At 35.5% G+C, this 14,213-nt stretch overlaps 1 protein-coding gene across 1 annotated transcript; it reads left to right on the forward strand.

Moving 5' to 3' along the window:
- The first annotated feature begins 218 nt into the window (after positions 1-218).
- LOC135677913 (uncharacterized) lies at positions 219-10,659 on the forward strand. The gene is made up of 6 exons (XM_065190325.1): positions 219-628; positions 4,050-4,178; positions 4,276-4,396; positions 4,490-4,571; positions 9,804-9,957; positions 10,084-10,659. The coding sequence occupies exons 1-6, from the start codon at positions 341-343 to the stop codon at positions 10,249-10,251; spliced, it is 942 nt and encodes a 313-aa protein (XP_065046397.1). The 5' UTR covers positions 219-340; the 3' UTR covers positions 10,252-10,659.
- Positions 10,660-14,213: the final 3,554 nt, after the last annotated feature.

Here is a 14,213-nt window from a genome sequence, read left to right on the forward strand (position 1 = left end):
TAATAATAATAAGGTGCTTCGATCCTAATAAAGATTCTCTTCGAAAAAAAATGAAACTGAGAAAAAAAATCTAAAACGTGAGGCTCTATTATTATTATTATTATTATTATTATTATTATTATTATTATTATTATTATTATTATTATTTCTTGAAGGCCCGTCGCCCTTTTTTTTATCTTGATTATTTATTGATTTATTTATTCGTTTATCTTGTCGCTCGCTCCCCTCAAATCGCCCTTTCTTTTCGTCGTGGCTGAGCTTTCTTCTACCTCCTCAGCCAATCTGATCCCTCGATCCCTACTCAGTCCTCGCGCGATACGTGCCCGACTCGCGTTGGCTCATGGCGGAGCTGTCGGCGGAGGTGTGTGCCGCCTCCGCCGCGGGGCGGGAGAACCGGACGGCGCAGGCGTGGCGGACGGTGCTAGGGTGGCTGGGCTTCCTCTTCCGCGTCCTGCTGCAGATCCTGCAGTCCGGGACCCCCTCCTGGGCCCAGCTCCTCTCATTCGTTGGTGTCCGCCACCGCCTCCTCCCAGCCTCCTCCTCGGACCCCGCCTTCCACCCCCTCCCCACCGACGCGCCCCCGCTGCCGCCTCCTCAGCTGCGCCAGGACCCTTTGGATAAGCTTACGGTACATCCTTCTTTTCGATCTTTTGTTTGTTTTCCCTCGAGTACCTGTGTCCTTTCGCCGATTGAAGATATAGAAAACCCCTATTTTCCATTTTCCATGGTTTTCTTGTTGAGGAGCAATAGTTCTTGTTTCGGATTGACAATGGTTTGCTCCTTATTGACATCGACTCATTCATTTTCTGTAGCTCGATTAGATCACTAACCCTTCCATAAATTTTCTGTTTATTTACTTATTTCCCCCCTGTTTGCTACCTTTTGTGGTTTGCCGTATACATACTACATTTTTTTGGTTTTTTGATTGGGTAAACGGAAGATAATAATTTTCTTGCTAAGTGGCGACTGTTTTGTCAGATCTTTCCCATTTTTTCAGCAATATTTGGGATCTGGTCTGAAATAGAACACAACTCATAAACAAGAAGCGGGTATCTAATAATTTGTCATCAGATAAATTTAAGCCATGGAATTATGTAGCATTTTTCATATTTAATTTTGGATCTGAAATTAACTCTTTGCTTCATTTGTTGGAAGAAGCATTGGTTTTTAGAGTTTCAAGCATGACTGGTGTAAACTAGTTTAGAATTTTAGAATATGTTTTGGATAATTGAACTTGGCGAGCTTTGTGATTGACCATGAGAGTAAAAGCATTGGTCCTGAGGAAATAGGTGACACTGAAGAAATAAATTTTTTCTGCATTTAAAGTCTAATATTCAGATATTACTGTATTTAGTAGCAAATGGCCTCCATGTTCGTGGAAAGAGATGGTAGACAAGTCTCTGAACATAGGCCAACTGACTTGGTTTTGGTTTGGGTTGTATAGGTGGGCATCTTTTAACTTTGACTTCAAAGTTTATTTTCTCAAAGACCAAGAAGGAAACTTCTCTCTAAAGATTCCCCACTACCTTGCCAACCAAATGCATGGTTTTGCATTTTCACATGCAACCATTGCCCAGCTGATTCGTTCTGTTAGTCTGGAACTTGAAAATATGATTTTTGGGGTGGCACCAATGAAAAAGGGATTGTTTATGTTTAGTGAAGAACGAAAGAAAAATATGGGAAAAATAAGAACTGTTGTTGTTAAGACATCCTACATACTAAATGGCTGGTTATGTAAATTAGTAGTTCGTTGCAATGTTGCATATTTTTGAGAGTATTTAGAACTTCAACATGCATAAAATGTCAAAACAAACAACTAGGCGGTTTATCAAGGCCTTCAAACCTTTGGTCAAAGTTCTGGTCTCTCGTTCAAGGGATAACCAATCCAACCATAAGGAATACAGCTCACATTGTATTAATTCTGAACCAGGGCAGTATTTTGTCTGATGTGTCGCCCTTTTTAACTACATTAACGTATATTCACCCCAACACCAGCAAGATAATTTGGTTTCTTTCTTTCCCATGAGGGCAGGAAATTTATATCCTTACTCCATTGTATAAACAAGCCCTTCTGGGATGAAGGTTTGGATTGATGCAAACAATTCCACCTGTTAGAGAAGAGCAAATTGATGGTAAGAGTTGTTGTGTCACTCTTACCTTAACTAATTAGTATAAATCATAATGCCCATAATTATAGTTACTATTTATTATGCCAATTTTTGAATTTAATTTCTAATTCTTTATATATCTTTCTAGGTTTGCAATTCAAGCTTGGAAATTTGTCTGCCTTAACCATTTAATCTAACTCCTATGGAGTTGCACTAACATGTAAAATTAGCATTTGTAAAAGAAGAAAGAATTGTGTGGATAATAGCTACACCACCTTAGTGCTATTAGATCTGTCATTTTGTCATTTTTCACCACAAGTGGATGCACATGATAACGCTAGGCACTTTTCGGCAGTTGGTTAAATTTTCACTAGTTGTAGCTTTCTCAGTTGTCGCATGAGAGAGAGAAAGAGAGCAACAGTCAATGCATATGTCTATGTGCATATTTGCATGCATGCGACACTATCTTGGCTGACAAATTAGTATCAACTTTATATGGAATAGTACCAGCACAACTTTATAAGGAAGGCATCACTATCTTGCCTAGCTTTTCCATGAGGTTTGATTGTTGGGGGGTTGGTGGGAAGGGCTGGGTTGAGGTATATTTCGTGGCCTGATAAATGATGCGTTCCTTGCCTATTTTCGATCAGTTTTTGGTAATTGATCCCTAAACCTGTCTCATTCTGCTATCAAAGTTGGGCCAAATTTGGCTCGAGTATGCCAGATGAGATGACATTGGATCGATGTGCTGGGTTGATCGGATCGATCTGATAAATGATGCCTTCCATCCTTGTTAGATGAGATCTGACCTATTAGATGTAGTTTAGGTTGGTTGGCAGAGGTTTGACTACTCAAAATTAAGCTGGATTGGGGGTTGATCTGCAACAGGAAGCATGTTGGAAAAGAACAGATTCCTTAAAGTGAGAGCAATTTTATCGATGAAACCCCACCTTGACCATTCAAATCATCACATATTTCACTCATCAAAGAAGTCACTCCATGGGTATAATTAGATATGTGGCACTGAGGCCCTTCTTATGGTCAAACAAGGTGCTAGATGGGCCAATACAACCCAAGGGCTGCAAGGTAGGGCTGAATATCCTTCCAGAAGGGTACAATGATAGGTTTGACACTGATCATTGTAACTTGGTTCTGATGATAGTAGAAATGTGCTAGTGCCTGAGTTTTCCAATAAGTCATTTGAATAACATGCACCTAAGGTTGGAGGCTCACATGGCTCAGATTTTTGTCCTCATCTAGATGAAGTTTCTAAGCTTATGGAAGCACAACTCAGGAGTGCAGCTTATGAGCTTTCTATAAAACCCTAGTGAATAAAAGGCTTGTCCCTATAATCTTTATTTCTCCTTGTTACTCAGTAACATCTATATGAAGCAAGAGATTATATTAACCTGATCTGTGGAAGGAGGAAATGTTTAGCTCTTTGAGAAAGAAACTAACCAATAGAAAGTTTGCCCTTTGTTTAGAGGAAAAATACCAAAAAAATAAGGTTCTGATATAGTTTATCATCTTTGTCTTATTCATTATCTGTTGGTTTTCTTTCCTCGTTCAGTAATGTTTTCCATATTAATCCTTTTATCTTATTCATCATCTGTATTAATACATTTTACAACAGATATAACATTATCTTGTGTTAATGAGCCAATGTATATGTTTTAATTGCTTGTTTATAATCAAACAATATTTATGTCTCATTTTAAGTTAAAATTCATGCACCTTGCTTCAATAATTCCTACACCTCACCTTGTGGTTGCACTAGACTTTAAGAGACGGACATGCCTTATTGTGCCTTGAGCCTTTAACAGCATAAAGGTTCTGTGAAAGTTATATAATACATATTGTGTTCTTTTACCTATTACCATGAAATTTTATTTAAGTTCTAATTTTCTGTCATGTTTATTCTAATTTGGGTCAAATGTGCAGGTGGTTCTTGACTTGGATGAGACTTTAGTATCTGCATATGAGGCATCTAGTGTGCCTATTGTCGTACGTAGCCAGGCTATTGAGGCAGGTGTGAAGTGCTTTGAATTGGAATGCATATCTATGGATAAGGTAGTTGGCTTCTAAACTCATATTTCATTTGTTGTTACTTAATCCTCATCCTAACGATGGACTAATTATACATATGTTTAAAATTCCTTGGCTTAAGGAAGTCGAGGGGAAACAAAAGGTCAATCATGTCACTGTCTTTGAACGTCCTGGGTTACAAGAGTTCTTGCAGCAGATTAGTGAATTTGCAGATCTTGTTCTTTTTACTGCTGGTCTAGAAGGTTAAATTTTGTTAGATTTGTGCTCAAATGCCATTCCTGTCAGTTATTTTATCCTTATCTAATTAGCCATATTCTCCTGGAATGTTGTTTCAGATTATGCCAGACCACTTGTTGACAAAATAGATGTGGAAAATAGATTTAGCCTTCGTCTGTATCGGCCTGCAACAGTCAGCACGTAAGATTTACCTACCTTTTACTTTTGAAATCATCAGTCTATAACTGTCGGTTTGATCACAAAAGTCACCTATTATGTGGTTCTAGTACAATGCAATTACCATGGTTAGAGGCTCTCACACTATATATTCAATGTTTTTCAGAAAAGCACGGTATGATGTATTTATGGCCTACTGCTAATGACATTAATGTACATTCTTCTCACATATTAGAAATGCTTTTAGATCATAACCTTTCTCTTCATTCAAAACTCTTTAATGAAGTTCTTGATAAAAGACAAACTTTTCGTTACAATACCGTAGCTGACTCATTGGACCATTATGGATTCTGACAAGCTCAGTTGCTTAGAATTTCATCTGTGGAAGTCAAATTATCAGTCTCTATGATTGAGTCAAAAAGCATTATAGACTTAAAGAACTTAGAATTAAGTAACTGAAGTCAATTTATTAGTCTCCTATGATTGAGGTAAAACGAATTAAGAAATGTGCCATAAGTGAGTTGCTTTTTGTTGCAACTTGCAAGTGTCCTTTTCACTCGGTCTTGATGTTGTTAATATATTTGCAAAAGAAAATGACTATAATTCATTGGAATATTATGTACTTTGTTGGAAGATTCTCTGTGCTTTATAAGAAGGTGGAAGTTAGGTTATCAGGAAGTCAATAGATTGTATTCCATCATAGATGTTGCAGAAATCTGTGAGGAGTTATCAATGGATTTCATGAAAAATACTAAAGTTGGGGTGAGAATGAGCCTCAACTCCATAAGCTTGCTCTTTTTGACCCAAGGGATATAGGATTGTTTTAAGAAAAGCTATTTTTCTACTGGTGGGGATAATGCTATGTACATTGACCCATCAACCAACATGAATTGAATACAAGATAATTTTTCTACTGGTGCCTTGTATTAGCAGGAGTCTCATGTACAGGGCTGCTCTTTTTTAAAAAAAATACAATAGTGGTGTCAAATTTTGATTGGATGCATCAACCAACATGAACGGGATAAAAAATAATAGGTTTGGTTTGATCTACTTATATGGGTCATATAGTGGTCTAACTCAATTAAATTGAGTTGACAGGATTGACTCAAACTTACACAATCAATTATCAGGTTAAATGTACAAATCCATTTTCCTGATTAGCATGTCAGTGAGATCATACTAGAGTCTTATAAACAAAACAAATTGTGTCATTGCTGGGTTATGTGTTGAGTCCAAATCATGTCAAAAGTTGTGTTTGAATTGAAAGTTGTGTTTTAGTATGTGTCCCAACGCAATATACAGATGAACTTGTGTTTGAATTGAAAGTTATGTTTAAGTATGTGTCCCAACCCAATATGAAGATGAACCAACACATTCGTTTCCTCCTAATGGGAGTTCTCGTTTGAGGGAGAGGGGTCTCTCCAAGAACTATCAACCAAAGAATTAAATTAAACTATGCAAGCTACATCTTTGCAGGAAAAGAAAATAACATTAAACCATGATTTCCCAAAGGTTTACATCCTCTCATGTAAATAGTCTATCGTTGCCAACTTGCCATATACTAATCATAGTGTCCCATCTCAAGTCAACTTAGCCTTTCTTCTCAATTAGATGATACTATATTTGCTAAAAATAATTTCAAGAATATTCTCAACCTTCTGTCCTTCTATAGAGGCTTGACTGCCTACCCCTAGGCCTCTACTTGGGGCTTGCTGTTCAAGAAGGGTTATCTGGCCTTGGTAAAGGTGACAACCTTCTTTTGGTCCACTTTCCTTCATTGGTGTTAATTGTTAAAACTCTTTGAAGTCGTTCCTTACCTTGTCTTGATTGTAAGTTTATTAATACAGATTAGAAATCCTAGACTCATTAAGAATTTTTTTTTCACATGCTACCAATGATTTCAATAGGCGCTTGGGCGCTCGTCTAGGCGCTCGTGCAAGGCGAGGCGAGGCCCGAGCGCGTCGCTTCATTTCTAGGCGGCACGCTTCAAAGAGGCGCCGCCTGTGCGCTCGCCCGAGCCCAGGCGTTGGGCGCTTCGAGCGAGCGCCCGGGTTAAACCAAGCGACTGAACTAGCGTTTTAGGTCTGGTTCGGTCTCCGGTGCTTTAGTTGGTTCAATCGAACCAACTAAAGCACTAATATCAGCCTTCCTCTCGCGACTTCCCAACCCTAACCCTGCTCGTTGCTGTCGCTCTCGCTGCCGTTGCCACTATCGTCGCTCGCCGCTGCTATTTTCGCTGCTCCCGCTCCCGCTGCTCACTGTTACCGCTGTCACTGCTCGCTGCTACCGCTGCCACTATTGTCGCTCGTCGCTCCCGCTCTCGTTGTTGCTGTCGTTGCTCACCGCTACCGCTACCGTTGCCACTATCACCGCTCGTCGCTCCCGCTCCGTCTCCCGTTGCTCGCTGCTACCGCTGCTGCTGCTATTGTCGTCTCTTGCTGCTCTTGCTGCCACTGTCATCGCTTGCCGCTGTCATCGCTTGCCGCTCTCACCGCCATTGCCACTTCTCATTGCTACCGCTACCGTTGCCACCGTCGCCACACGCCTCTCCCGCTCCCATTACCGTTGCTCGCTGCTATCTCTTATCACATCGACTCAATAGTATACTGTTAACAGTATATTAATAGTATACTGTTAACTGTATACTAGTAACAATAATTTTTATTTATTAGATTAATAATATATTATTTTAATTTTAATACTGCTAATTTTTATTTATTTGAAATTCTTGTTATTGTTTTGAATTTTGAGATTTTTTGTTAATGTGATATTATGATTTTGTAAGATTTTTTAATTTAATATCATATTTTTATTTAAATAATTATATTTATTAATTATATTATATATTTTTATATTTTAGCGCCTTGCTTCGCTTGGGCAAGCGTTTGGGCGAGCGCCTAGCGCCTCGGGTGTTTTTTGACCTTGGGCCTAGCGCTTTTTAAATCACTGCATGCTACTGGACTTCTCTTAGTCCATTTAGAATTGTCTTTTAGCTGGAAATAGTCCATGTCATCCACTTCAGTTAAAAGGGCTATCAGTCAAACTAGGGATAATAATGAGCATCACGAAGCTTTGAAGGATTGCTTGAATATGAAGCAATTTTGCATGTTCAGGCCCACAAATCTTGTTTTTCCTGCCAACAAGTGTTTTTTTAACTTGAAAACATAACAGTAATATTTAGTGGTCTCAATCAAGGAGATTGATTTTGGGTGGTCCGGTCCTTTTTTTTCTTCAAAAAAGGCACTGCGGGTCTTAGGTCAAGGGGTCTTGTGATCTTCTTTTCGTGGCCTCCCATCCCTGCTACCACCTACAGAGCCCTTTCCCCTCCACTCTCTGTGGCTCACCCATTGTTGTCTGGTTTCTTGGTACTCTTCTTCCTCCTTTGGCTCCTTTTCCTCCTTTCTTTGCCCTTCTCCCTTCATTTGTCTCCTTTCCTCTTTCTCCTATCTTCTTCTCCTTGTTCTCCTCCCATTCTTGGTACCATGGTACATATTGGGATATCATGTGTTGATATCCTGCTCTTTCGATATTCTACTTTAATATTGGGAAATAGTTACTATAAAATTTGAATCTAATTTTATAACTTATGCCAATTTAGGGTAGCATGACTTGTTAGTGATTTGGTTTAGACAGGAGTCTTTGCTGTAAGAGTCTAGTTTTGACAAGTTTGGAGAAGCCATCATATTAATTGTTTGTTTTTAAATTGTTATATGCCAATTTACTTTGGACTCTTGTTGGGTAACTAAGTTTACTGTTGTAGAGTCACCACTTGGCCAGGTAAGGGATGGTTCTAGAGAGGCGATTTTATTTGAGAAGACAGTTGATGGATCAAAAACGGAAAGTGTCAACTAATAAAAGCATCGAATACCACCCAAAAGTTCATATCTGATGAGGGAACTTGAACAAATTTGAAGGCATCATATAGACTGTTGAAATATATATTCTTTGTTATTTTATTTATTTTCTTAGTTGGAAACTTTCTAAATGTTATATTATCCTATTTAATGAGTGGTGTTTGTAAGGAGAGATAATGTGATTTCTTGAATGAAAATATGGTGTTTTCTTAGGATGACATCCTTGAATATCTCTCTGAAGATATTTATTAGTTTATAATTTTTGGCTTGAATCTTTGTCCTGTACCCTTTTCAGTCTTTATTTACTGTTCTATGATGTATTACTAATACTGCAATAATAAAAGCCCAATGAATGTGATAATTGGATTCATACTAAACAGCAATGAGGTCTGTGCTTGCATAAAATAAATACACTAGTGCTGGAATAAACATAGTCCAATAAAATAGGATGTTTTGAATAGGCCTACAGAATTATAATTATTGCTACTGATGTCCTACCCTAAGTAAAATTGGTTTATAAAGTGAGCTAAATTACGTTTTAATAGAAAACTCCTGTCAGTTGAGACTTTACAGTTTTGTTGTTGTTGTTGAATATGAAGCTGCTGTCCCTCTCATTCATCCTAGCTGTAGCAACCCAGTTTAGTGTCTACTGGTGCCTGGCAGCATTGTTTGGCTGGGCCACCAAGAAACAAGGGATGCTGGCCAGGACCCAGGTCCAAATACTACACTAGCATTGGCCATTTCTAGGTCCTAATAAGGGTTTGTGCATCCCCTTTTCCTGGCTGTACAAGGACTTAATCCTTGAGGTTTGGAGTCTTTGAACCTTAAAAAGGGGTTTGGTGTCTTTGTCCTATGGGTTTCCAGCACCATAACATGTTAACTTGGAGAAAAGAAGAAACGGTTTTCTCACTACAGCTTGGGGGCATGCTAGACCGGTTGATCTGGCATGTATTGATAGATGTACATGCCAAGTGTCTGGTACGCCATTAATATCGGATAAACATGTCCAGATTGCTGCTGAGATATCTTAAGAAACATGATGACTGAGGTTATGCTTTTCTATTGATGAAGTCAATAAAGAATTGTTTGACTTCACTTACTGTTAACTAGTCATGTTGCCCTAAATAGAGCTCAATGACAGGACCCTGAACAGTTGAGGCATAATGACTTGTGATATTAATTCGAAGTTAATCCCAGATTAGTTTCGTACTTCCACTAATTTTTATATGCCATTGTATTGCATTTGTAGATCTTGCGAGTAATAATAAGCTCAAGCTTGTAAAATGTTGTCCAATATCATCTCTGATTAAGAATTTGATTTATTCTACTTATTTTAGGTTGTAATAATTTCCATCACGTGCTGATGCATTTTACTGTTTATTATTGCACTTATATAATTCAGGGAGTACAGGGATCATGTAAAAGATCTTTCATGCCTATCGAAGGATCTCTCTCGAACTGTTATCGTCGACAACAATCCATTTAGTTTCTTCCTGCAACCGTTAAATGGAATACCATGTGTTCCTTTTTCTGCTGGACAGCCTTATGATGAGCAGGTAACAAGACATTGCATTCTCTGAACAAGTTCACAAGAACACATTTTTATCTCTCAAATTGGTTGCTCTGCAGTTATATTTATGATTGTGTCCTTGATATTCTTTGGCATGTGTTTTCCTGCTCAGCTTATGGGAGTTATTCTTCCTCTTCTTAAACACCTATCTGTTGAGAAAGATGTCCGACCTGCACTCTATGAAAGGTTTCACATGCCAGAGTGGTTTCAAAACCATGGTATCCATTCCTCAGATGGGACTTCATTAGGTATGGGAAATAGGAACTTCAGAGCAGATTGATGCATGAACACCATAAAATTTTCTGATCCAAAGATTGCATGTACATCATGGAAGTATTAGGTCATTTCGTGAGATGAATTTATTTTGGATACAATCCAACCAATACACAAACATGCATTCTTATAACTGTGATGCTGCATGGATGGCAAGCTGCAGTATATTTATCTCACAGTAGATCAGCTCTAGTATATTCTATAATTGTCAATAGCCTGCAAGATTAGATTTGATGGTTGAAATACTCCAAGCGGATGGAGTAGCTATCTGGTGGTTTTCGTGGTGTTGACTCTTCTACTAGCTTATATATGAAGATTTAGAGCATCAGTAGATATGATGGTTAAAGAGAACAGACTTGTAATCTACATGCCTCTGCCTAAGTTGAAATATTACTTATGAAGAATCTTTGTTCTACCTTTCTCCGCAATTGCCATTGTATTTGTGTGGTATTTGTGTTAGTTAATTTTTCATTGTTATTTGTAGTAATTTCAAATTGCAAATAGCTTTCCTGGGATGTCTATGGCTTCTCACTTGTTTTAAGTGTAAACGCAGCAAGCTTGTTTTGGAAAGGATTTGCCTCCAGGGTCTCTGAAATATAAAACCATTGCATGTTTCGTTAGATATAAACTTCATCTGGTTCATGTGTCGCATGCTTCAAATATTGGTATGGACCAAGTTGATGGATTTTTATTTGAGCTAATAAAGGCAAAATAAATTCATTTAGGCTTAATTGCATTATATATATATATATATATATATATATATGTATATATATATATGTATATATGTATATGTATATGTATATGTATATATGTATATATGTATATATGTATATGTATATATGTATGTATATGTATGTATGTATATGTATGTATATATATGTATGCTTAATTGCATTATATATGTATATGTATATATATAATATATATATATATATGTATATGTATATATATGCATATACATATGTATAAATATATATATACATATACACACACACACACACATATATATATATATATATATATATATATATATATATATATATATATGTATGTATGTATGTATGTATGTATATCTATATGTATGTATGTATATATATACATATATATTCATATATATAATATATATACATATACATATATATACATATACATATATATACATATACATATATATACATATATATATATATATACATATACATATATATATGTATACATATATATATATACATATATATATACATATATATATGTATATATACATATATATATATATATATATATGTATACATGTATACATATATATATGTATACATGTATACATATATATATGTATACATGTATACATATATATATGTATACATGTATACATATATATATGTATACATGTATACATATATACATATATATATATATATATACATATATACATATATATAAATATATATATATATATATATATATTTATATACATATATACATATATATATATATATATATATTTATATACATATATATATATATATATATACATATATATATATATATACATATATATATATATATACATATATATATATATATACATATATATATATATATATATATATATATATATGATTCTAAATTGTTATTGTTTGCCTTTTGTTTCATCTTAATTCAATAGACTTAGTTTTGGATTTACATTGTTCTCATTCTCAATTGCATCAATATTAGTTCTTGAAAATAAATAGATTTTGAATCAGATTAAAATTCATTACATAAATCACTTTCCATTTCTAATTTGTTAGCATCTATAATATAACGCATGATCATAATAAATAGCATGCCATAACCTAAAATCGTATAGTTACTAGCTCTTTTAACTGAGTTTATTCTTCATTTTGCGTGTATTAATGCCATTTATTTTACACCATCTAACAATTCATGTGCTGATTTTTATGCAAGATACGATTGGGAATATGGCATGTAACAATGCTTCACCCTAAAAACATTTAAAATTCTACTAGTTCTCCATTTTTTTTTTTCATTTATGTTGGTAAATCTACTTCTCTGTATTAGGTTCTGGAACAAAGATGGAACTCCAGCAATTTTGATTTTCCAGATTGGATAATGTAATTTATTCTTTGTGAATTTCGTTCAATTTAATTTCGTAAATTATATGGATAATGTGATTTTTTTTTAATATATCAACTTTGTTCTCTCTCCCAAAAATAAAATATATCAATATGATAAGATGAACTGTTCTATCTTTTTTATTTATCTCAAATTATTAGCGTAACATATGTTTGGTAGACTAAAAGAAATACTTATTGAAGAATCAATGTGGAATTCCAACTGTGCGGAACTCATCCAATGAGCTAATAGTTCTCCTAACTAACTGTTATGGAAAAGCCAAAGAATATTTAACATATTATGTCTTTTACATAGTTATAGAGTCTATTTCATGAAAGAAGATAAAATATATTTAAAATATTTATGTTTTGTTTTTTTTATTTTTTTTAAAAGATATGTGGTGAAGGTATAATTCAAAGTCGAGAATCTTACGATGAATTATCAAAGTCTTTATCCACTAAGCTAGTTAGGACATTCAAAATATGATGAATGATATTTTAAATCCTCAACTTTTGATAAGCAAATTTGATACATCATCATCATACTAATATTTAAAGTATAAAATATATCAGATAAGTTTTCAAAACTCGATATTTGGCTAGTAAAACTTACTATACCAAATACCTACTTGTCACTAAACATAAGTTCAGTAGAATAAAATAAACTAAACAACTATGATTTGAAGTGTTAAAAAGAAATAACATAATCAAACACAAAAGGGACAATTGATGTCCGAAAATTCATTTGGTTATATTTGGCCTAGTATTTGAGACATGCATAAAGTACTTTAACAACGAGTTACAAAAACTCTCTCTTGATATGTATTAGAGTGTGGAGTGAGAGCTGAGAGCCCATGACAAGAGCTTAAGGTGATCCCATGGGGAAGCCTGTACTCGACAATGTTCAAGGGAACAATCACCGTAAGAGACAACCAAACACTTTTAAGTTTTTGAAGGTTCGGGAATTTATGAAATAATTTTTTAAATGATGACTTGTACTTAAGGACTAGAGTGAGCATACGATTAATGAGGTAGACGACAGCTTCAAATACTATAGTCCAAAAAGTTGGTGGCATAGAGGCTTGGTGTAGGAGTATGAGACCAGTTTCAACTATATATCGATGTTTACGTTTAGCAGAGCCGACGAGTTGAGGAGTGTATGAAGGTGACTTGAGGTGTTGTATACCACAAGCAGATAGGCAGGATGTGAGGGCTTGATATTCGTCGCCACCAAAGTAAACAATCTTAATTTTAGACTGAAAGAAGTTCTCGACCAATCTTTGAAAGTTGGTAAAGACTGTTGAAACTTTAGATTTATGGTGAAGAGGGTATAACCATGTGTATTTGGTGAAACAATCTACGAAAATAACATAAAATCTGAATTTGTCAAAGGAAGTGATTGGAGTGGGGCCCGAAACATCATTGTAAATAACTTCAAGGGGTTTAGAGCAGGATATGGAGGATTTTTCAACGGAAAGTCTATGACTTTTATTACTTAAACAAGCATCACAATGAGTTATGATGTTATTGAATTTAAGCGTAGGAAGAGAATAACGGAAAAGCAGTTTTTGCTGAATAAGAGTTGAGGGATGACCAAGACGACGATGCCACACGTCTATTGGAGCTGCGATCGAAGAGTAGGTAGTGGGTTGGGTGATTTATGGAACTGACGGTCACTCGTAAATGTTGTCTTTACTCTGGCCTCGGACCAAGGATGCCCTCGTGCTTAAATCCTTGTCAAGAAAGGAATTAGGAAAGAATTCAATTGATGTATGATTCTGTTTGCAGAATTGAGAAACAGAAATGAAGTTTCGTTTGATTTGGGGTGCACACAAAACATCATCTAGCGTAA

This window comes from Musa acuminata, chromosome BXJ1-1 (genome assembly GCF_036884655.1).
Source record: "Musa acuminata AAA Group cultivar baxijiao chromosome BXJ1-1, Cavendish_Baxijiao_AAA, whole genome shotgun sequence".
Classification (NCBI taxonomy): Eukaryota; Viridiplantae; Streptophyta; class Magnoliopsida; order Zingiberales; family Musaceae; genus Musa; species Musa acuminata.